This window comes from Anthonomus grandis, chromosome 8, assembly GCF_022605725.1.
Source record: "Anthonomus grandis grandis chromosome 8, icAntGran1.3, whole genome shotgun sequence".
NCBI classification, from domain to species: Eukaryota; Metazoa; Arthropoda; class Insecta; order Coleoptera; family Curculionidae; genus Anthonomus; species Anthonomus grandis.
In genome coordinates, this window is record NC_065553.1 from 31,168,031 (window position 1) to 31,194,448 (window position 26,418).

General features: G+C 31.2%; 1 protein-coding gene and 1 long non-coding RNA gene across 5 annotated transcripts in view; one reads left to right on the forward strand and one right to left on the reverse strand.

Moving 5' to 3' along the window:
* Positions 1-14,519: 14,519 nt before the first annotated feature.
* LOC126739326 (uncharacterized) overlaps positions 14,520-26,418 on the forward strand; it is a 102,972-nt gene continuing 91,073 nt past the window's right edge. For 2 of the 3 annotated variants that reach the window (XM_050444959.1, XM_050444961.1), the window contains exon 1: positions 14,520-14,718. In XM_050444959.1, the coding sequence (XP_050300916.1) occupies positions 14,660-14,718 (59 nt within the window). In that variant the 5' untranslated portion in view covers positions 14,520-14,659. The remainder of the gene's footprint in view (positions 14,719-26,418) is intronic. The other variant, XM_050444960.1, reaches the window with a different exon arrangement.
* Positions 17,032-19,037, reverse strand: LOC126739327 (uncharacterized). Of its 2 annotated transcripts, XR_007661604.1 has the most exons (4): positions 18,897-19,037; positions 18,289-18,441; positions 17,649-17,792; positions 17,032-17,395 (listed from the first exon to the last, which is right to left on the reverse strand). It is a non-coding gene; the product is annotated as an uncharacterized LOC126739327 (long non-coding RNA). The 2 variants fall into 2 exon arrangements; XR_007661603.1 differs by having other exon boundaries at positions 17,032-17,792.

Below are 26,418 nucleotides of genomic sequence, written 5' to 3' on the forward strand. Positions count from 1 at the left end.
TTTGATGACGATGTGAAAGCAGCCCTAAAAGATGACCCAGTTGGTTTTACTCCAGCCGTTATGTCATGTGTTAAATCTTATTCAAAAAATATTAATTCCAGCTCTTCACTGATGACTGGCTTATTTAATATATTTAAATCGCAAAGTGTCAAACCATGACGACTTATATCAAACAAAACGTGTCGAAAAGGAATAAAAATAGGAATCCAGCCAACATCCGTTTCGAAAACTTCAAGCAGGACGTCTTGTTAAGAAAAAAATCAAAGCTCCTCATTCACTCACAAAATGTGTGGAAAGCAATGTATCCTTAAATGATAATAAGATTATTAAATAGCATGAAGCCTTGTTTTAATATTTGTAAAATAGATACCTATATGTAATAATAAGAATTTAAACAAATACAGTTTATAACTGCAATATTTGAATATTTTTTTAATTCATAATTTTTTTTATAGCTGCGTTGAATCAAAAATTAGTTTTCAGATGCTGTTTGTATCTTTGTTATTTATTGCAAATCGCACTTATCATAACCATCAAAAATTTAAAAATCAAATCTTTTTGCACTCACTATGATTATATCGGACGAATGTGATTGCAAAAATGTTTGCGATCACACATGTCCGATATAACATCTCTCTCGGCAATTTCCGAAGCTGCGCTAAGGTACGTCCGGTATGAATATGCGACCGGGTGCAACTGATCTCGTTAGTAAGAATCTGCCACATTTTTCGCTACAATGCGCGGTATGCCGTAGTAAATACGCTACGCTGGACGCATAACTAATTTTATTTAAACTGAAAGATATTACAGTCCCAAAAGTTAAATTTACAAGTTATATTCTATACATATTTGCCCAATTTAGGAAACTACATCAAATTGCACAGTCAAGCGGTGTTCTGCTTGGTTAAAATAGGTTTGTATAAGGGAATCTTGTGTTTTTTTTGTGAAAATTCTTTTTATATTTATTGTAATTAAAAAAATATAAAAAGGAAATGTGTTGGAAAGAACCAGTATTGGTAACAATCTATTTTAATCGAGTGGAGTTTACAAATGTCAAAATTAGTTCGAATTATTACACCTTCAATGCCCTCTATTGCCAAATTTCTCCGCGTAAACAAAGAAATCCGTATTTCTCTACATTTGTGTTCTGTGGTCTTATATAATTAGGGCTGGGATTCTAAAATCACGATTCGACACGATTACTCGATATGACTGATTCTAAATAAAATTTTCAGTCGTGAGTGTCTTTCGGATTGCCTAGTTTTTAACGATTTGTCGACGACACGCTCGGGTATATCGTATACACCAGACGATATAGCTTCTTCCTTTTTTAATACGTGCATAATGTGACAGCATCCTTTTTTAAACGTATTTGTTTCATTTATTGTTTACCAATAGTCATACCAGCTGGTTTTCTTTAGTATATCAAGAAGCTTTCTGAAACACAACTAATAGATTTAATTCGACCTTATTTTCCACAACCTTCTGTTAATAATACAGGCAGAGGAAGTAGAGTTATCATTGAATGGGCAGTTTTAGTATGTCAAGATTTTATGCCACGGATTATTACCAAAGAAGCATTGAACAAGATTTTAAATTTGGAATTAGCGAAACTACTGCAAGTCGTTGAATCCATAAAATTACTGAAATTATTGACAATCACCTTGCTGACCGATTAATTTTTCAAATATAAGAGATGAGAGAAATTAATAAATTAACATTTATAGAGAGATCCAATTTCCCTGGTGTTATAGGTCCTATTGATTGCACCCATGTTGCCATATTAAAACCAAAATTGGATGAACAGAACAAGTTTTTGTGATTTTCCATGAATTGAATTATTATTTTCCAATGGATAGTGGTGGTTTTAAACGATTTTTTTTTATTTTATAGAAATGATATAGGCATATATTTAAATTAAAAAACACGAAGGCGAAAAAATTTACAAAATAAATGAAAATTCTTAGTGTTTACTGTTGTATTAATTGACGTTTCCATCTGTCAAATATTAGGGAAAATAACAAATATGTACCAAGAAACCTAAATCAAATCGAATAAAACGAGTTTAGCCAACGATTGAAATTTAGAATCACCCTTGTCGTCACGACTGAGTCGCGATCGAATTCGAAGTCGTGATCGTATCAAGATCGAGTCGTGATTTTAGAATCCTAGCCCAGGGCTGGGATTCTAAAATCACGACTCGACACGATTACTCGATATGACTGATTCTAAATAAAATTTTCAATCGTGAGTGTCTTGCGGATTGCCTATTTTTTAACGATTTGTCGACGACACGCTTGAGTATATCGTATACACCAGACGATATAGCTTCTTCCTTTTTTAATACGTGCATCATGTAACATCATCCTTTTTTAAACGTATTTGTTTCATTTATTGTTTACCAATAGTCATACCAGCACTGGGATTCTAAAATCACGACTCGACACGATTACTCGATATGACTGATTCTAAATAAAATTTTCAGTCGTGAGTGTCTTGCGGATTGCCTAGTTTTTAACGATTTGTCGACGACACGCTTGGATATATCGTATACACCAGACGATATAGCTTCTTCCTTTTTTAATACGTGCATAATGTAGCAGCATCCTTTGTTAAACGTATTTGTTTCATTTATTGTTTACCAATAGTCATACCAGGCATTTTTAGTTATTATATATATTATCTATGATACCAGATTTTCATTAATATATCAAGAAGCTTTCTTAAACACAACAACTAATAGATTTCATTCGACCCTATTTTCCATAACCTTCTGTTAATAATAGAGGCAGAGGAAATAGAGTTACCATTGAATGGGCAGTTTTAGCACATATATCAAGATTTTATGCCACATATATTACCAAAGAAGCATTGGACAAGATTTTAAATTTGAAATTAGCGAAACTACTACAAGTCATTGGATCCATAAAATTACTGAAATTATTGACAATCACCTTGCTGGCCGATTCATTAATTTTTCAAATATAAGAGATTAGAGAAATTATTAAATTAACATTTATAGAGAGATCCAATTTCCCTGGTGTTCTAGGTCCTATTGATTGCACACATGTTGCCATATTGAAACGTTTAAACATACCAAAAGTGGATTAACACAACAAGTTTTTGTGATTTTCCATGAATTCAATTATGATTTTCCAATGGATAGTGATGGTTTTAAACGACAATTTTTTATTTTAAAGAAATAATATAAGCATAAATAAAAAAACACGAAGGCGAAAAAATTAACAAAATAAATGAAAACTCTTGTGTTTATCAATAGAAAAGACAATTGACCCTTCCATCTGTCAAATATTAGGGAAAATAACAAATATATCCCAAGAAATCTAAATCAAATCGAATAAAACGAGTTTAGCCGACGATTGAAATTTAGAATCACCCTTGTCGTCACGACTGGGTCGCGATCGAATTCGAAGTCGTGATCGTATCGAGATCGAGTCGTGATTTTAGAATCCCAGCCCAGGCATATTATCTATGATACCAGGTTTTCATTAGTATATCAAGAAGCTTTCTTAAACACAACAACTAATAAATTTAATTCGAACCTATTTTCCACAACCTTCTGTTAATAATAGAGGCAGTTTGTGTACATTCAGTTTTTGTACATTCATTAATTTTTCAAATATAAGAGATTAGTGAAATTATTAAATTAACATTTATAGAGAGATCCAATTTCCCTGGTGTTCTAGGTCCTATTGATTCCACACATGTTGCCATATTAAAACCAAAAGTGGATGAACACAACAAGTTTTTGTGATTTTCCATGAATTCAATTATGATTTTCCAATGGATAGTAGTGGTTTTAAACGACAATTTTTTTATTTAAAGAAATAATATGGCATATATTTAAATAAAAACAAACGGAGGCGAAAAAAATTAACAAAATAAATATAAATTCTTAGTGTTTACCAATAGAAAAGACAATTGACGTTTCCATCTGTCAAATATTAGGGAAAATAACAAATATATACCAAGAAACCTAAATCAAATCGAATAAAACGAGTTTAGCCGACGATTGAAATTTAGAATCACCCTTGTCGTCACGACCGAGTCGCGATCGAATTCGAAGTCGTGATCGTATCGAGATCGAGTCGTGATTTTAGAATCCCAGCCCTGTAAACCACATGTAAAAAGTCACATTTATGAAGCTTGTATGGGGCAAATGAGAGGGCTGAGAAAGTGATGTTGGCATTTATTGAAAGAATATCATTTGTTTTTCTATGTATGCCGTAAGCGTTGGTTGGGTTTTTTTAATGATACTATTTTAAATTTATTACTTTATTCCTAAAAAATATCTCTTTTAATAATATGGATAATGTGTTAATTAATTTGCAGCAATTTTCCAGGTCTCCGGTAAGAAAATATAATTTTATTTATTAATAACCTTCCAAATATCTAATTTTTACTTGATCATCATAGATAAATATTCCAAAATGTCTGGCCTCTCATTTTCTTTTCATCAAAAAATAAATTAAAAGTTTCCTGTAAATATCACATCATGTAAGAATATGTGCGTTTTAAATGATTTTAATAAACACATTAATAAATGATTTTTTCAATTTTCAACAAGCGGACCCCATTCAAGAAAAACATGGAGTGAGATATGCAATGTGAATTTTAGTAAGACTACAAGTCTTACCAAAATTCAGGAGCTATAAAATTTGTTATGATCTTTTCTCTCCAACAAATTTTAATAACCCTGATTGCTGCTGTTATGTGTGCTATCTATGTGTACTGAGTGCTATCCCCTGCATTAGAAGTCTCTATTAAAATATCAAGTTCTACCTGAACACAATTATTCCCTTATAAAGTCTAGTCTGTCCCATAGAGGACAGTCCTAATAAAGTAACTGAGGAATTCATTAATTCATAGTTATTCAATGCTCGGAGGACGATTCTCCTTCAGGTCGCAGATAATCAGTAAAAGACAAAACTTTTGCCTTCTTCATTTTTAAAAGAAAATCACGTCTTTACAAATACTTAAGATATTTTTTCAACCACCCTATCCGAGAAACTCTTTCATGCATTCCTTTTGACTGTGGTCAGGTAAAACCCATTTTAGAATATTTAAAATTACAAGTTGAATAAATGAGCGAACTAGATCGCTGTTGTGCTCTGATGTTTGCTGAGATATCGTTATGTTCGGAACTTTTTTATGAAAAGTCTAGACAAAGAATTTCTGGGGTTGAAGATTTAGGAACACTTGGTAGAAGCGCCAAGCAAGAAAATCATGCTCTTGTTTTTATGATAAGGGTTCTACGAAAGTCGTATAAAATACTACTATTCTATTTTTCTACTCAGCATACAATTAAAGCGGAGGCCTTAAAATGGTAACTGTATTAAAGATTGTTCAACAATTTGTGATCAAGTTAGCCCCAATAGAGCAGCTTTAAGAGAATTGACCATGGAGTATATTGACGGCAAACCTACTCCATAACACTTTATTTTAAATGGACAGTGCATTACTACTCTCTTTGATGTATTACATTTACTAAAATATACTAGAAATGCTCTTGTTAAAAACGAAACTGAATTTGAGACAAGAAAGTTTGTCACTACGGAGTACATTAAGCAAGCTTTTCAAAATTATTGATGCAAAGGGAAAAATAAATAATAGATGTTTGTTCAGGGATGGCAAATTACTCTAAAAGCAGTGTCGGTCAACCCAGAAAATACCGAGCTCATTCTCTTTACTAAGAGCGTTGATTGAATATTTGGGAAGATACGCAATCCTGTGTTAAAAAGTGTACCCGGTCGACTATCGGATTGCCGTTCAGTTTCGTGCACCGTGTGGTGCTGCCGCGAAGCGTCATATCTAGGAACGATTTATTTTAGCTGCGTGGACTTGGCTTTTGGCTTCTTTGAGTCAGGTTTTCAACGACGCTGGAATCTCCGGTTACGCGGCCGTGTTGGATATTTTTTTAAGATATGGGATGATGCTGCCAATTATGTTTTTATTATTTTTTTTGAACATACAACACGGTGTCATTTATGTGGTGGTCAAGTGATAAGTGATATACTTAAGGGTGGAGGCATATTGAAATTTCTTAAAAGTTAAATTTTATAAACAAATAATTACTTACCAAAATATGTTTTTGAGACAAAAATTAATACAAAAATATATATAAAAAGCTATTTTTACAAAATTACCAACAAAGTTTAATACAAGTTATAATTCCAACAAACATTGTTTCCTTCATTTTGTGTTCAAGAGGGTCAAGTTTTTAATTAAAAAGCCCGTTGCACTTAATTAACTTAAAACTAATATACAAAAAATATGTGGAACAAATTTTAAGATATAAGTAGGTTTCCCGTAAATATTATAAAGAATAATTGAGATAATTCATAAGACTTAATACCGATCATAATATAACTTCTTGATCAATAATTTTTTGTCAAAAGTAACCCATTTTGTCATGTGATTCAATATCTGAAAAATTGGGCAGCGTAGTGACATCTGTAAAGTAAGGGGTTGTGAGTGAGGATGTTAATAGAAATTGAAAATAGGCCACATTTTAAGTTTTAAGCGACACAGGAAAATTCTCTTCTTCTTTAAATGCGCTGTGATCTCGCATAAATAACTAGATAAATGTGGTGGTTAAGTAATGTATGAATGTTTGAATAAGGGTTGAAATGTTTTAAATAAGGGTGTAACAACACTATAAAATATCGAAAATAGTCCACACTTTAATTTGCAATACAGGGAAACACTTAATTACTAATTCTTAAAACTAGAAAAAGTTAATAAGAAAAAAAAACAAATATTTTGTTTAACAGTATGAAGGGTCTCATCGCGATTGTACAGGATGTCCAAAATAAGGATGAGCAGTAAATGGTTTAATTAGGCGAAAGTTGCGCAATATAAATGCAATGATTGAATAAATGCAATCTAAAAATTGGAAAAATGCCAAATACTTCCTAATATTCAGGAAAAAGGTGAAATTTGGCAAAATGGTTTTTTTATTTTTTTCTGGCGTTATTTGAAAATATAAAATAAAATCATTTATACATTGTTGTAAACGCTTTCTCTCATTTACAAGTTAACATCTTTAACTTTTAAATACGACGTTTAATAACTCTTAAATCCTTCTTTAGAGAGTCATAATCAACTTTTTTTCTTCTTGTCGACTCCATGTTGGCCACTTGCAGTTTTGAATAACCCTTTTCCAACAAGAATTACTTTTTCAACGAGGTAATTTCTAGTGAGTAGTTGGAATTATCCCTATTAAATATTATATACCTCTCTCTCTTTTAAATACAATTTCGAATTTCAAAAAATTCAAAACATACTTTATTCATAAATACATGGTACCTACTTGTTGGTACTTCTATGATATAAAATAGGCACATTAATCGACATATTACTAACACATAATTTAAAAACAATACACAATAGTGGGTTCAACATACTAGTATAAACACACGATGATGGAATGTTAACTTAGGACAAGGCCATATGATGATTTCTCTCAGGATGTGTAAGAGCATACCAATTCTGACATCCAGATGCACTACAGAAAGTGGCAAACTAAGGTTAAAAAAGAGGTTTTACTTCGAAATCCCAACAAGGGAAGAATGGTCGGCGAACAAAATTAAAGAGACAAATAGTTTCCAGGCCTGGTACACAGATGGATCATGGATGAAAAGCACTAGCTCGGTCGGAGCCGGAGTGTACAGGATGAAACTCAGGGGATTCTTTTCGCTAGGGAAACACACCACAGTTTTTCAAGCGGAGAGGCATTGAGAAGGTGACGGGGGGATTTGCATCTACTCTGATAGTCAAGCTGGCCTCAAGGTGATTAAGAAACCCAGGGCGAGCTCAGCGCTAGTCCAGGAATGCAGAGACGCATTGGAAAGGCTTGCAGCACACAGGGAAGTGAGACTGAGGTGGGGCCCAGGACGCTAGGGTGTCAAGGGCAATGAGCGGGCCGATGAACTGGCAAGACAGGGTTCCGTCAATGATTGAATAAATGCAATCTAAAAATTGGAAAAATGCCAAATACTTCCTAATATTCAGGAAAAAGGTGAAATTTGGCAAAATGGTTTTTTTATTTTTTTCTGGCGTTATTTGAAAATATAAAATAAAATCATTTATACATTGTTGTAAACGCTTTCTCTCATTTACAAGTTAACATCTTTAACTTTTAAATACGACGTTTAATAACTCTTAAATCCTTCTTTAGAGAGTCATAATCAACTTTTTTTCTTCTTGTCGACTCCATGTTGGCCACTTGCAGTTTTGAATAACCCTTTTCCAACAAGAATTACTTTTTCAACGAGGTAATTTCTAGTGAGTAGTTGGAATTATCCCTATTAAATATTATATACCTCTCTCTCTTTTAAATACAATTTCGAATTTCAAAAAATTCAAAACATACTTTATTCATAAATACATGGTACCTACTTGTTGACATGGTACTTCTATGATATAAAATAGGCACATTAATCGACATATTACTAACACATAATTTAAAAACAATACACAATAGTGGGTTCAACATACTAGTATAAACACAAAATGTATTTTCAATTTCAAAGCAAGACGACTTAAAAAATTTTTAGAGTAACATCACAAATTCTAACCTTTACATCTTTACTAAAAACTAATTATATACTATTGGCCTGTTTCTAACAATCTTAAAAAAATTCTAATGCTATAAAAATACTTGCTTTTAAGAAGTTTCGTTAAGAACTTTTTAAAGCAAGGAAAACTTCTAGAGACTTTTATGACATTTGGAAAATGATTAAAAATTTTTTGCTCAAGTAAATAAGAGAATTCTTAGTTCACTTTTCGGGATGGGCATTGGAATATTGTATTCTTTTCTGATATTATAATGTTTTAAGGAGCCATTATTTTGAAGATACAATTTATATTTTTTATATATTAGGCAAGCAGACTCAACAATAAACAAGCAACACAAGGAAAGTATCTTTAAATAGGGGTCTGCATGTCCTGTGGAGATTTATGACACATATATTTAATGTCTCGTTTTTTAAAAACAAACATCGAGTCAAAAAGCCGTTTACTAATGCAACTCCAAAATGTTATTCTATACTGTAGGTTTTTTTGTATGAAAGTAAGTTCCAACTTTCGACAAAAAAAAATAGACCGTTTTTGCAGATATCAATCTCAGCTCATTTAAAACCACTCTAACAGCATAACATCGTCTAGCCAGTTTTTGCCTCCTGACATATCTCCATTCTCCATAAAACTTACGTTTATGATCGATAACAATTCGAAGAAATCTGTTAAAATTATTCACTTCCAATTCTTTCTTGTGAATCATGAACTGCTCTGAACATAAAAACTTAACAATTTAGTCTTATCTATGTTTAAAGATAAATTAGCATCAAATCACTGTTCATCATTAATAAATCTTTAGAAATTGTTTTTGTTAATGTGCTTTTATTATTGTCTGCCCATAAGATAGTGGTGTCATCTGCAAAAATAGTGAAGAATCCTCTTATCTGGAGAAACGCCAGGTCATTTATATACAATAGAAATAAAATAGAACCGAGAAACGAACCCTGCTTACTACACAAAGTTCAGACAAACTGCCATTTGGCCAAACAAACTTTTTTCTGTCTAACAAAACAAAATTTTAACCATTCTAGAGCAACTCCCCTAAACCCATATCTAGAAAGCTTACCGAGCAATATTCCATGGTTGACACAGTCAAAGTCTTTAGAGAAGTCGCAGAATACCGCTGCAGCAAAGTGACCTTCTTCAAGCTCAAATATAATCTCTCCAGGAATGAAAACATTACTCGACATTCATTTAATATGTTATTTTTTTTAATTAGGAAAGCTACCATTCGTACTATAACCAGTTTCTCAATAACTTTAAAGGCTTTTTAGGCTTTATTTTTATCTTTTTCATGAATGAATTTCATCATGAAAACAATTATTGAAAATACTTAAAACACTAAAGACCATAAACATAATATATTGATTTAAAATTTTCTTAAAGTAAAAAAAAGAAAAAGAGAAAATGGCTCTCATAGACATGAAGAGACAGTATTTTTAAGAGTTCGGATTGATTTTTGTAGATAAAATAGATAATTTTCTGTGAGGTTTATAATTAGATTTTTTTAAAGATTTTCTAATAACATTTTGAGATTCCCATTTTAGGTTGTTATAAATCAAAGTCTTAATTAATATACGCACACTGATTAATTTTGCCTAAAGGAGCCATCGTCTCACAAACTAAACACATCTACATATATCTATCTATTTGTGATTATGATATCCAAGAAAATTTTTTAACTACCAAATTGCAATACGGCAAACACGAACCTGTGCAAAAACTCTCCCACACGACTCGGATGATCGGCCGATTACTAATGAGAAGCGACGGACGAAATTATTTTCGCGCATACTGGAGAGAATCGCCATCTATTTTTCACGCATATTTGCGGTCACGCTTTAGCCCATAAGGTTCCGTATCTTCCCAAATATTCAATCAACGCTAAGAGGTGGAATTTGACAGGCTTTAAACCTCCCATTATGTATCAGACTCGCCTAACTTTGAGGCAACAGGTCAAACGCTTAAAACTCACGTAGAGCAGGCAGTAAATAAGGCAACAACCCTAATATGGCAATTATGGCGAACAATAGGTACCAGATGGGGTCTAAAACCCCACGTTCTCCAGCGGCTTTATACTGCATACTGTCATACGACCGAGGATCTCATATGGATTCGTGATATGGTGGCTAGCTGTATTAAAGGCCATCAACGCCCAAAAGCGGAACCAGACTACAAAGACTGGTCTACCTGGTCTACCTGGGAATGACTGGAGCCATGAGAACAACACCTGCGGCAACACTAAATATTCTTCTTGGGCTACCAGACCTCCCAGTCTAGATTAAGAGGAAGGCCATGGCTGCGCATAAGAGGATGTTCACTTAGAACGATGATGGAATGTTAACTTAGGACAAGGCCATATGATGATTTCTCTCAGGATGTGTAAGAGCATACCAATTCTGACATCCAGATGCACTACAGAAAGTGGCAAACTAAGGTTAAAAAAGAGGTTTTACTTCGAAATCCCAACAAGGGAAGAATGGTCGGCGAACAAAATTAAAGAGACAAATAGTTTCCAGGCCTGGTACACAGATGGATCATGGATGAAAAGCACTAGCTCGGTCGGAGCCGGAGTGTACAGGATGAAACTCAGGGGATTCTTTTCGCTAGGGAAACACACCACAGTTTTTCAAGCGGAGAGGCATTGAGAAGGTGACGGGGGGGATTTGCATCTACTCTGATAGTCAAGCTGGCCTCAAGGTGATTAAGAAACCCAGGGCGAGCTCAGCGCTAGTCCAGGAATGCAGAGACGCATTGGAAAGGCTTGCAGCACACAGGGAAGTGAGACTGAGGTGGGGCCCAGGACGCTAGGGTGTCAAGGGCAATGAGCGGGCCGATGAACTGGCAAGACAGGGTTCCGTCAATCCCTTCGTAGGCCTCGAACCTTGTTTCGGTCTTAGCAAAAAACAAATCTGCCAGGCACTTAATAATTGGGCCTGGAAAAAAACAAGGAAGAATTGGAGGAGAACAGAAGAATGTAGACAGGCCAAGGTAATGATACTAGACCATGATTTGCTAGCAGTCGCCGGCTCTAAAGCAAGGCGACTGCTAGCAAAGACCCGACAGAGTATTAAAGACTTGGTGGGAATCCTGACTGGGCACAACAGTCTAAACAGACATCTACCTTCTTGGTATAAGAGAAAGCTCACTCTGTCCGAATTGTAGTACAGGGAAGGAAACTTCATACCACATACTAGGTATCTGTGATAGGTGGAGTCGCCTGAGAAGGAAAACTTTCGGAGCAACAATAAAATCTGTCAATCAAAGATTCGAACAAAGAGGCTAAACATTTGAAAACTATTGAATTTTGAATTAGTCGAATTTTTGTGATAATTTATGACTTGGGTACTTACTTATCTGTGATATATCATACCCTTATTTCTAAAATACTATATTTAGTAAGGCTTTGCAGTACAATACCTATTTATTTAAACATTTGTTTTGTCGTTATTTTTCACATAAATCATTTAGTGAATTTATCTATAAGGTTTACACTACCTATTTTTTAATATTATTTCATGCTTGTTTCATACCACTTCTTATTTTATTGAGATGAGACAGAGATATAGAGACTGAGAGATCTGAGCACGCAAAATGGATCAGGATAAATGTTTTTGTGATATCTTCTTTTTTTAAGAATTTATTTTTACTCTATATAGACATTTAGGTCTTTCAGTTAAGTTTTTTTTTAATATTACAGTTCCAACTTATGTTTTTGTGTTTATTTATAGTCTTTTCAGTTTCAATATGATGGTTTGTTAATGTAATTTTCTTGTAGAGGCCTCTTTCATGCAACTTGAGCTAAGAAATAGAAACGAGTATATATTAAATAAAGATGATTTATCCTCTTTATTACTCCTCCCTACTCATCCTCCGGGTATTATTAGGATAATGATAACGTCCTTAGACATATAATAAAAAATTAGCACAAACATCTTCATAATTTTTTTTAATCTGTTTGGGTTGATGTAGTTCAGTGCTAACAAAATTCTTTTAAACATTTTAAGATTAATTCTAATTTATATAATATCTGTTCTAATAGATTCCAGTACATTATGTATATGAATAAAAAAAAAATCGAAAAATTGAATATAAAATATATTAAAGAAAAACATTGTTTTATTTCCATTTTGTAACGGGTGATAGGTATTACACTATTATTAACTGATTATTGCAGTACATGAACTCATTTAGATATGTAAAATAAAGTTAAAGAGTTTTATTTCATCCTCATGACTATCTGATCCTAACACCTAATCAAAAAGGTCCTATTATCAATCTTTTTGATTAGGCGTCTGCTCTAGATATTGCGATTAAGTAATAAAATTATGAGATTTCTTATTAAATAAAATTTGAATTTTCCGCCTCAATTCGGACACGTCTTTACACCATTTGGATTGCTCCAATTAGGTACGTCATACTGTCAGTTGACAGGGAGCTGACAGACAGTTGTCAATCTTTAGTCTTTAATCAAATCAAATTCAGTTGAGTTCAATGAAGAAGTTTCACTTTTCAAGTATTTAATTTTTGATAGTCTGGCCTCTCATTTTCTATTTAACAATTAAAAATTGATTAAAATTTTCCTGAAAATTTCCATAATATAAGAGTATGTATATTTTAAATGGTTCTGAGAAACATAGTAATAAAAGATTTATTTAATTTCCTTCAGTTCCCATTACAAGAAAAACAGGAGGAGCGATATGCAATGTAAATTTTATTAAGACTGAGCTATAGAATTTCTTCTGATCAGTTCTCTCCACAAATTTTATTCATATTTATTCAAACATTTATTTTGTCTTTTTTTATTTTATTTCATGCTCGTATCAAACCACTTCCTGTGTTCACTGAGACGAGACATAGGTATAGAGACTAAGAGAGCTGAGCACCCAGAATGGATCAGAATTAATGTTTTTCTTACAACTTGTGTTTTTTTAATAGTTTATTTTAATTTTATGTAAACATTGAAAAAACAACTGTCCTTGAATTAAGTTTTTATTAATATTATAGTTCCAAGATATGTTGTTAGTATTATGAGAGACCAACAAATATATGCTATGTAAGTGATATATGTTTATACTAAAAAGTTGTTTTCATTTTCAAAGAGTTTATTTTGTTTTGTAGAAGGATATATTGTTTCTTTAGATAATACTCTGCTATAGAATTTTTATTTCATTTTAAAAATTAATATTTAAATTATAATTTAGATAATTTTAAAATCTATTTAATTTATGTACTTGTATTTGTTTCTTTAGGAAACAGATACAAGTACATATTAAATAAGGATAATTCATCCTCTATTGAATCTATGTGTTAATAAAATGAGGATGTTGATTATTAACTTGGGAATGCCTTTAGATGTATGATGAAAAAATAGCACAAAAATGTTGACAACCTTTTCTAATCTGTTTAAAATTAGGGTAGTTTACAAACAAAATACTTTTAAATATTTTTAGATTAATTCTAATTTATATAATGTCTGTTATAATAAATTATTGTATATTATGTATATCATTTTAAGTATTTTTTTTTTCAGGAAAATTAAATAATAAATGTATTAAAGAAAAACAGATATATCGTACACTATTGCTAATTAATTATTGCAGTAAATTAACTCATTTAGATGTGTAAAATAAAGCTGAAAAATTATTTTTATGTTAGTTATGTCTATTCAGATCAATATCTGAACACCTAACCAAAAAGGCCCTTTTCTCTATGAGTAACCTTTTTGATTAAGCGTTTGCTTTAGATATTTCGATCAAATGATAAGATTGTCAGATTAAATGAAATTTGATTTCCCGCCTTAATTTGGCCACGCCTTTCTACCATTTTGATTGGTCCAATTAAGAACGTCAAGTTAGTTACAAAAGTTTCCGTTGCCAAGCGAGAGGACGCTAGCTGATTTGTCAGAAGAATTTCTATCAGTTTATATGCAACCACCACTTCTCTATATATTTGTGTTCTGTGTCTATTAGTTTGTATGCAACCACTAAGAACTAGTAAACGGCCCCTGAACTAAAAAGTGATTTCAGAAAATATCTAATTAAATTTTGGAGTAGCAATGTTGACAAAAGAGGAGTATCCAGTTGAGCCCTATTTATCAAGTATTTTTTCTATAAGGTAAATTTAGTTAATTGGGAGTCCCACCTATCACTAGCTTTTATAGGTTTAAGTTTATATTAGGTTTGAATAAAATTAAAAATAGTAATATAATAATTATAATATATTATATAATAATTAATAATAGTAATTAAACCAACTTTGGAATTACCAGTTATTGATAATACACTAACTCCTTACAGTTGTCCTGATAAATTACAGTTGTAGGTAATCAGCTCCCTAGTCAGGCTTACTTATAAACAATTAAGCTTGGGATTTTAAAAAAAAACATAAGTAGCTTATTTAATTCTGAATATAGAAGGTTTGTATAAAAGCCACATACAATTATTTCTTTATTTTTATAGAGAATTTTTGATTGTTTTAATTATTAACTTAGTTCATAATAAACAATATTTTCCTGAATCATTTCAAAAAATGTAAAGTCAGGTTTTCATTATATTTGATTTCTATTAATGTTGAAAACAAGCATGACATCAAATAATTTTTGACAAATTCCAAAAAATCATTTGAATGGCAACAATTTCAATGAATTTAATTTTAAATCGATTAATGACATAATCTACAGGATTTGGGCAACTATTTGTGATTATTAGATACTTATGGCAAATGCAACTTTAAGAGGGCATAGTCATGTATGAAATGTCAATCACATGCTTGTAAATTTTTATGGAAAGTATGGATTGAAACTGATTTAGTAAATTCCAATTTTTCTTTTTTGTGAAAAACTGGCCCAAGGAACAAACAGAATTTGTGTACTGCAAAGCTGTTGATACCTTCAGGATGTCAAATCAACATTTTGACTCAGAGGCATATTATAGCTACAATAAAAGTTAGTTTTCGAGAGTATTTCCACCTCAAGATAAACTTTGGAAAGATAAAAGCTTTGGAAAGTAAATCAAGCAACAAAGTTTACTTTTAATATTGGTTTCAAATTTTGTCAGTGATTGTCTTAACTGATTTTTTTTATGATTTATTATATAGTTATATTTTCGGTACCATGTACTCTATATAAGTAGATCAATACATAAAGTAGAACTTTTAAAAAACCTACTTAATATTTTTTCAATGATGTGATTTAATTATTTTATTTTAATTGTCATTTAGAGAACTCATGGAACTATGTTTATACACATGTTAAAAGGTAATAAATATCATTTATTTTCCAAATATTGTTCGAAAATGTCAAAATTTGATGATAATATATAGCTATGGTGTATTCAAATAGGAAAAATACTTTGATAATGTAATTTTGTTTTAATTCCACACTTTTCTTCTCTTTTACAAGCTCAAAGCCACTTATATTTTATCACAGGAGGAAAGAACAGTAGAAAGGCTAGAAGTAGCATGTCCTCGAACTATGGGCAGGTTTGTTTGCTTGCAACATCTTTGATGCGATGATGCCAAATGCTTATATAGAAATGTCAAAAATTTTAAATTAAAAAACTTTATATCATACAAATTTTCAGTTATTTCTGAAGGCACAAAACAATACTACTGCTCCCCTTTAATAAAATATCAAGCATTTTTTTAAATATAATATTATAAGATGCTCTATATTGAAGTGAATATACAATGTTAAATAAATGTAAATAAAGTATATTAGAGAAAACGGTAATGGCATCGCAACGCCGCTCGATCGCATTGTTGATGCCAGCCACACAAGCACTCTCTACCAGTGACGTGGTTAACAAATATTTACATGATAAATATTTATTAATTATTATTATAGTTTGAGTATAAGTAATATTACCATTTATGAGCTATTTATGTGTTTTTTTAATGGACTTCATTAGAGGAAGGTCCTAATAAAAAGCATTTTCATGGAAATTAAATATTTTATTAATATTATAGATTTCTTAATAAATCATGTTTTAAGACACAAATTTTTAACATTTTACAAAATTTTATTGTATTGAACAAAGCTCCGTTTTACATCACTTATTTTATATCAAATAATATATACTTCTATGGTACTGACTTTTTCAAAGGGACAGTATTGCTACAGCGGAAAGAGTTAAAACTACAAGGATATTCAAATTGTGAAGTTGTTGCAGGTTTTCTACAGGTTACACATATTAATTTATACTAAAAAACAAAGCTTATTTAAGAATAAAGACTATGTACAATAGATTAGATTAGATAGTTTATTAGTAGTAATATACAAACAAGTACTTTTAGAAGTCAAATAAAATATGTAATGAAACTTACAAATAAGGAATTAAACATTTAAAAAAATAAAGTTGGTACATATACATATAAAAAATATAAAATAGAAATATCAAAAGTTTAAAATTCAAATTGCCTATCATTAGAGGTAAAATTCAATTAAAATACACTTTCAAAACACATTAAAAGAACTAAGACAAATTAAAATTTGATTCAGAAAAAAAAGTACTCCTCAAAGTACTCCCCAAATAAATGAAAAGCTTTTTCTAAAAGAAAACATTTAATTTCCTTTTTATATTGGTTCAAATTTAAAACCTTTGCTCTGGCTGGTACACAGTTATAGAACTTTACACATAGGTATCTGGAGCCGCTTTTGGATCTCTCAAATCGGCAGAAATCAGATCCAAGATTGGTGTTGTTCCTTGTAGGATAATTATGGATGATTTTATGAGAATAATATAGGCTCAAATTTTTATATTTTAGGGCTCCAGGATATTGTTTTGATTTTACCCTAGAAAAAATAAATAAGTAAAGTATTATAATATTCCAATTGATCAACTAAATGTAATTAATAATTTTTATAATATCATACATTTTAATAATTAATTGCATGTAATTAAACAAATACTTTTAAATAAAAAACTAATGATGATTACTCATAAATAAGAACTACCATACATGACATAAAACTCTTATTTGTACCTAGAGAAAGAATTGAACAATAATTTTTAAATGTGATATGTCTATTTTGAGTGTATTTTTACCTTTTCCTTAGCGGAGCCAGGGTTTGTGTAGCAGTTGAACTAAAACGACTTGGATGAGAAATATTAATTGTTGACCTAGACCCCACGGTTTCTGTAGAACTATTAATCTCAGATGCAGTTATTGTTGATGATGAATGATCAGATCTGTAATTATACAAAATTCATCATTTGGTGTATCAAGAATATTAATCTATTTTAATTAACCTTACTTGTCTATTTTAGCTTCAGTGTTTGTACTATATACTGTTTTGAAAGCTAAAGAATTCTTTAATAGCTAACTTTCCTGAATAGTGCTAGTGCTAATAGAAGCTTTTAGGGGTAAATCACGTGGTAAATTAATTGAATTATTATCTGCTGTATTTTTAACCAGTGCATCAGAAATCCTAGTAAAAAAGTATTTACACACATACCTAATTCAATAAGTACATATTAGGTATAAATAAAGCTTATATAAGTAAAACTAATACTTTTTGTGTCAAAGCTGTTTTACAACAGAGCTCAAGCACAAGTTTTAAAAGGCTTGTTATTTTAGCTTACATAATGTAGTAAATAAAACCATTCAAACGTTTATCAATAATTCTACTGTAAAATATGGTCATACTCTATAAATATACTAAAAAATACATTTAAAAAAAATTACCTTTGCGGTAGAGCTGATTTTTTTAATAAAGTCCTACTGATAGTATCATCTTCCTCATATAAGCGATCTGCACAAACAAATATGTTCTTTTTAATCGTGTTGATTTCCAGTAATGAAATCTATTGTTCCCTTTGGGCATGGTCATTATGCAATCTATAATAAGTATTTGATATTTAATCAAAAAGCAAAAAAAAATTACACTAATAAATTAATATGTGGTACCAATTACTATATATATTATTGTAAGTAGCATTAAAGTAAAACAAAAAAAAAAATCAAACGAATTTTAGGGACAGACAAAATTAACTATATACAAAAAAATTAGTAATTTCATCTATCTACCTAATGTCTATACCTATTAAAAAAAAACATAAAATCCTGTTAATAAAACCATCTACCAAACTCTAGTTTCATATTTTTTATAGCCTATTAATAGATGAATATTTTCAAAAAAATATTTAGATTTAAAAATATAAAGATTTTTATATTTTATGCATACTTTCAGGTTCTAGTTTTTATTAGGTTTATGTCTATAAGATCCCTTATTCTACGTTTATGATGATGGTAGTAGCCCCATGATGTGATGTTATGAAAGTATCCGTACTTACTTCTGAAAAGATCGGCTTGAATCGCCTTTTTATATTGATGCGGCACAAACGACACAAGTTTTTGCCATCCTAGCAATTTAAAAAAAACACTAAAAAGTGACCTTTTTCCTTTTTAAACGAAAAACAAAAGAAAATACACAAATCCCGAATGTAAACAAAAAGCTGTTTGACAGATGACACTACGCGTATCGTTCAGGCGCTTGTGCTTCCGGTATTGTCGCTTCAAATTTTCTAGAAGCAGTTTTAGAAATAAGAATGTTAATAATTTTGTTTGTTTTTTGTCTAAGGATATTATATTTATTCTTAAAATAGGTTCATTCTATTTATACTTTTAATTTTAAATTTTCCCGTAAAATACAACAGAAATACGTTAAATTAACGTTATAATGGTTGTTAATATATAGCTAAAAATTTCCTCCGTTAGAAATTCATGTAGACTTGACAACAGAGAATCAGCAAATATGTATGTAAACAAAACACCCCTCTTGCCCCTGTGCACATGTTGGACTCAAACAAAGTTGTTGTTTACTAATTCTAGCCTTCCAATGTTCTAAGGTTGTTAAGATAAGTTTTAAAAAAGAATTTAGGTTTTTATTAATTTTGTTTCACTCAATTTTACCTATAGCACTTTTGAATAGTTGAACAAAATATGTATACCTCTAAATGTAGGGGTGAAATTAAAAACTGTAAGCTTAGTAAAATTTTTAGCTTTAGGTTTCTGAGATCCCAATGATGAGGGTCGAATTTGGGCCATCCTGTACCAATTTAAATAAAGGCTCAAATAAACCACCTTTTTTAGCTAAACAGTATGTTAGCCTATTGTAGAAACTGTTTTTTGTACCCCCCAAAAAGTTTCTATGCCAATATAATTAATACTCAATAATTCTTTGCCTTAATTTCTCTATAGTCCGAAGTTGGAACCTTTGGTGTGATGCTCGAGTTTTGCCACTAACCAAAACTCTATTTTTAATCTCGACAAGTCTTTCGCTAACGATGTTAGCATCTTCAGGAGAAGATTAAAACTAAACTAAAACTACTTACAAATCTCCCTATATACTAATGATGTAACTAATAGAGCGGCAGAAGCAATGAAGCATGGCCTAACAAATCTTAAACACTAACTAAACTATATAATTGATTTTAAGGGATTGGACCTTTATCGCTGTTAAGAATGTTTTTTTGATTTTTGAATATTGCTAAACTTTCGTATGCATCTAATTTTCTATTGTTATTAACTGGTTTAAGTAATTTTAAGTTGTCTATTCCTACAAAGTGACCAGTTTAAAACATGTTCAGCCACACTTGACTTTTCAACTCTTTCATATTTTACATGAGCTACATGTTCTTTAAATCTGACCTTAATTGATCTTCTGGTTTGTCCTATGTACTTTTTATTGCAATCGTTGCAATTTATCTCATAGATCCCAGACTTTTCATTAGTCTTTATTTTATCTTTAGGGTTTCCTAAAAGATTTCGTCACATGGCCGAACTTTGATAGACCATTCTTAGACCTAAGTCTTTGAAAACTCTATCAAAGCCTCTCGTCAAGATGGGATCGTATGGTATTGCAACAAAAATTTGCTTATTTTCATCTGTTTGAAATGTGGTAGAGCTTTTAAGATTAACTTTAAACCTATGTCTTCTAATCAACTTATAAATAATCTTATCGTCATAACCATTGACCCTAACAATTGTTTTAATTGTTGCTTTTTGTTTATTAAATCTGCTATTACTTAGAAGAAATGAGACCAAACGATGTACCAAGAAATGCATGCTAGCCATTTTATGTTGAAAACAATGGTTAGAGTCACTAGTTATGTATCTAAAAGTATTTGTTTCTCTTCTACAAATATCAAATTCTTTATCAAATTCTATTATTATTTTATAACTCAAATTTATAGAAAAGATATGATATTAGAGAATATATTGAATATATTTTATAAGAATATTATATTTATAGAAAATAAACAAATACCTTTAGATACATAACTAGTGACTCTAACCATTGTTTTCAACATAAAATGGCTAGCGTCTTAGGATGAGCCAAGTCTGCACCACTCTAATTAAAACACACTGACAAAATTCAAAATTATTATAATTCTTACCATATACAGACCTTATATATCATGGCACGCATCTTAAGAAATAGGGTATTTTTAAAATAAAATCATAAAGTCATTAGTTTTTGCTTTACGGAAAATTTATTGTTAGACCAACATAGACGCAAAGATATAGCATTTGATAATACCCGGATGGATTTTCAGTTATGGAAAAGAATATTAGGCATATGATGACCATTTCCATTGACGCATTTTTGAAGGCGTTCGCGGAAATTAGCCTCGGGTTTTTGCAACAAATCTATTGATTTCACTAATTTCCTGCATTGATCTTTCATCTTTCTTATTGCATCTTTCAATTCATCTAATGTACGAGGATTATTTTCATAGACACGTCACTTGAGGTACCCCCATAAAAAGAAATCATACATGGACATGTCCGGGAACCAAGGACTCCGTAAAACGTCACCGAATCTTGAAATAAAATGGTTGGCAAACAAAGGACGAAGAACAGCCATGGATGCCCTGGCGGTGTGTGCTGTGGCTCCATCTTGCTGAAACCACAAACGGTCACGGTCAATACGTCTTCTTTCTAGCTCGGAGATAAATAAGGTGCTTACCATATTAACGTAATGTGCAGACGTTACTGAAACGGTAAACCCATTTTCTTAAAAAAATAGGGACCTATCAAGCCGAATTTGAATTGAATTGAAATGCTTTGAGTCAAGGCACCGAATGTAATCTGACGCAGACCCCTCCCTTCTCTAATGGCCAATCGCTACATGTCCTAAAAACATTCGCTCTTTGCGAACCTGTATATTTAGTAAAAATGATGTTTATAAATAATAGAACGCAATACAAGTTAATATTTTACTTATATTCGTTTATTTGAAGAAAAATGTAAAATAACAATAATAAAACCTATAAAATAATTGCATTTAATAATTTTGCGCGCGACTCAAAAATATGTGCTAATCTTCCCGGGCCGTACACAATTCAATCTCAGCAGCATCGACAGCATCTCGTATCTTCGTCTGTTTCATGTTATCCGCGCCGAACTTGCCCATCTTTATCTGACAAATATTGATTGTTGAACGGGCCAGGGTGTCGTGGAAAGACTCGAATCGACCGTAAATATATACAGTAAATATATAAATTCACCAGAAATGTTCTAGAAATATTATAAGTTAAATAACTATCAACAAATTAGCAATGAAAGAAGCAACAAGTAAAAATTATAGCAGCAGAAACAACTGATACAAAATTCACAATTTATACAATCAAAATTAATAGTTATATATACTTGTTAAAATATTAAAGAAAATATAAAAATTCCTCCAGATTCCATAATGTATAATCTTTCAACTTAATTTATTTTATGCAAGATTTACGGGAAACCCTATTTTTACAAAAAAAAAGAATAATAATCCTAATATACTAAACATAGTATATTAGGATTATATTAGGAACTATATAATATATATTAGGAAGTACAACAGGAAGTAAATAGTCCTGAAAACACCATGATGATATGTCTTAATTTATTTAGTTGACTCACATTAAACAATACAACTAATAGCCCTAGATAAACATCTTCTGAAACTAGACATTGACATATTAAACATCTATTTTCTGACTAATAGAATTTAACAATCCAAGCGATCTATCTATGGGAGACTGCTTTCCATAATTTGTCGAGTGATGTATGAAAAATAGATTTGAGTGGCGCAGGGATTGATTTGGAACGTTTAAACGACTTTGAGACAATAGTTGAGGATAATCCGATTTTCCATTAATTAATTTGAAAATAAAACATAAATCTATCCGTTTGTTCCAAGCTATCCAACTCAAGAATATTTAACATATCTTTATGGTAGTTCTCAAAACTTACATGATTTTTAATGCCATAAATCTCTAATATTTGTGCTGCACTTGTTCCATCATTTCTTTTTGCAAATCATAGTAAGGTGACCATACAACCGCAGCATATTCCAACCCAGACCTAACCAGTGACATATATATGCTTTTTATGACAGATGGAGAGAACTCACCACAATTCCTCACACAATTAATCCACAATTAATCACTAGAGCCAACATCTTTATAACCTTTAGAGAAATTGCTGAAACATGTTCATTAAAAGATAATATTTCATCAAAACCCAAGATCCCTTACAGAAGAGTATGATCAATTTATTTTTCTTAAGGGTGTATTGAGTTTTCATCCTAGCTTTGTTGCGATAGAAACTAATAAAACAGCTTTTTCCCACATTCAAAAGCAAATGATTTTCTTGAGTCCACAATCAGAGAATTCAAATCTGATTTTAAGCGTCAATGCATCAGAATCAGTTCAAATAGTTTTGAAAATCTTATCGTCATTAGCAAATAGTAGGCTAGTCGAATAACTTATTCACTCGGGAAGATCATTGATGAACAATATAAATAACAGGAGAGCACAGTAAGAACCCTGAGGTACCCCAGATGTTACAGGGAAGGCAATGGAAACCGAGTCATTGATTTTTGCAGCTTGTGTTCTACCCTTAAGAAAGCTCTCCAACCAGACCAAAAGACTCTCTGAACAACCAAAAGCATTTAATTTAGCTAAAAGAACCCTAAAGTTTATCCTGTCGAAGGCCTTGGCGAAAACCTTGTAGATCGCGTCTACCTGGTAGCCCTGCTTTAACGCATGTAGCAGAGCTATTTTGTAAGTAGAAGGTTTTCTGTAGTAGAACGGTTTCTGCAAAACCGAAACTGCTGATCACTCACAAGTCCTCTGCAAGATATTCGTAGCGTTTTATTTTTTCGTCTAGTTTTTTTCACTTTATTTATTTTCACATTTAAATCCTTTACAGTCCTACTATTATGTTAATATTCTTTGACTTTTTCTACTCCCTGGATTACGTGTTGACTGGATGTTGTCATGGATCGCTAACAGTTATACCCTGGTTTAGCTCATGTATCTGACTAAAACTTAGCTGCACCTTTCGAAGTGACCACATGGTAATTGCCTAGTTCCAGTCGGAGGATATTTAAGGCTACTTATAATTTTCTTATAATATTAACATTCTGTTTAAAATCAATATTTACCCATTATTTATTTAAAACTTTTATTACTTTAACACCATTTGTTTAAGACTTCTCTGCTGATCCATGCATTTTTATACTTACACTTTTTATGCAATTATTTTCTAAATCTTAATATTTAATGTGAAACGATTCTGTTAACTAATTATTCAGTATTTTGATTATTCAGTATAACCTTTCGGTATAAAGCAAGATAAAAAGAGTTTCAATGTATTTTTAATTTGGTTCTTATTTCGGAATCAGAAGAGTTATTTCATATATTTTGTGTACATATTTGATTGGGAATTTTTTATAATCAACCTGATTGAAATCTGATACAAGTGTTGTTCTATTCAAAATACCTTTTCTGTATTTAAGAACAGTTATTATATAACAGTATAGTGAGTTAATGTTTCTTAATTCAAGTGGCTCCAAACAATTAAAAGGTATTGTAATTTAAATTGAGTGGCGTCTAACTTAGATTTGATTTATGGCAATGTGGTAAGTATTTATTAACCTACGACCAAAGGCCTACCAATATAGAGCTGCCGTTCGTTTATATATTTATTTATTTACCTATAACATCTTTAAAAACAAAAAACGCTACATATTGCTAACTGATCCGCCACCAAACTCAAATAATTTAGCAAGTGCGGACTGAATACATACCCCTCTATAATTACTCACATCATCCGCTTCCTAATAATACAGAAATATAATAAATATGATATATAGAGGTTTAGTGATGGTAAATAACCAATTTTTAAGAAGTATATTTAGAATATTATCAGGTCCTAGAGTAGTCTTATGGGCAATTTTTGAAACCCTTCTGATAATGATAGGTTATTAAGCAAAATATATCTATGATTTGAAACTTAGTAGTCTAAAACAGCACAATCCAAATCCGTAAAACACCTGAAAAATGCCTGGCAATTAAAATCACAATTTCTTTATTGGATATATATCAAATATTATCAAATGCACATATTATCAAAATGCACGGAGTAAGGTAATCGATTTCAATTACGTTCCATATTTACATGTTTCCAAAAGAATTTAGGGTTGACCCCAAGCATGCTTTCCAGACTGTTTACATATAAATTGTAACATTCCCCAGTTTAAACCCTACAAGAAGTCCTTAGATTTGAAAAGGCAATGTAATCATTGTAATTCTTAGACGTCATAAATTTTGGGTGTGCAGTCTTCTGAAAAACAATCCTCTTGAGGTCAGAATCAAACCACTTGGGAAATAAAGAACTTTTTATGCGTTTGACAGGTACAAAGCCAGAAATGCTATTCAATATTTCATAAAATGTAGCCAGAGCTAATTTTAAGAGAAAGAAGAGATTGAGAATAAGATTTTTTTAAAGATTTTTCGGAAAATTTGATTACTTAGTTTTTCGACAGTAGTATTGTAGCAGTCGTGAGAAACGGTCGTCTACGTTCTACGCGTTTGCCGGTGATTGTTTTGTTTGATTTATTTTGGTTTAGTCTGTTTTGATTTTCCGAAGTTCACCGCACTCGTGCGTTTGTTTTTCGACGTGCGTTTATTTCGAGTATTTCTAAAATGGCCTGACCCTAAAACTTTACATTGTTCCTCCACTGAACTGCAGCTGGTCAGTTTGACCTAAGTAGGGTTACTGGGAATTTATTTGCCGTGCTACAGCGTAATGAACCTATTGTGAATACATTACATATTTACATTACATTACATTACATTACATTACATTACATTACATTACATTACATTACATTACATTACATTACATTACATTACATTACATTACATTACATTACTTTACATTACATTACATTACATTACATTACATTACATTACATTACATTACACTACATTTACATTACATCACATATATTGGCTGAATTGAGTAGGTGGATTATTACTAAAATCTGTATTGTTGTATGTTCGCAAATAGTTAGATAGCTTTAAATTTTATTGCAACACATGTCCGAAAAAATGAAAAAACATGTTTGAAATGTCAAAACACATGACTATCTATAAAGCTAGACCGGCAAAAGGTGAATTGTTTGGATCCTCATGTGATTATTGTCAATTAAGTTATTGTAAAAAATATGCAGGTATCAGTACATCAGAGGCACAAGCTTTAGCTTTAGTTGAAAGAAAGCTGCTTTTTTATTGCTATTAGTATAATGATAGATTTAGAAAGCAAACCAATGAAGATATATTGGAAAAATGACATAATAAAAATAAAAAAACGGTACGATTAGATTACTTTTATGCAGAGTGATCATAAATATAAAAAATTAATTTTTCAACTGCGAATTCAGAAACTGGAGATAATCGTGGAGGCAAAGGACGCAACAGTTTCAAAATTGCGTAGAAACACGTTAGACTTGAGGACGAAGTATATGAAGCGGTTCAA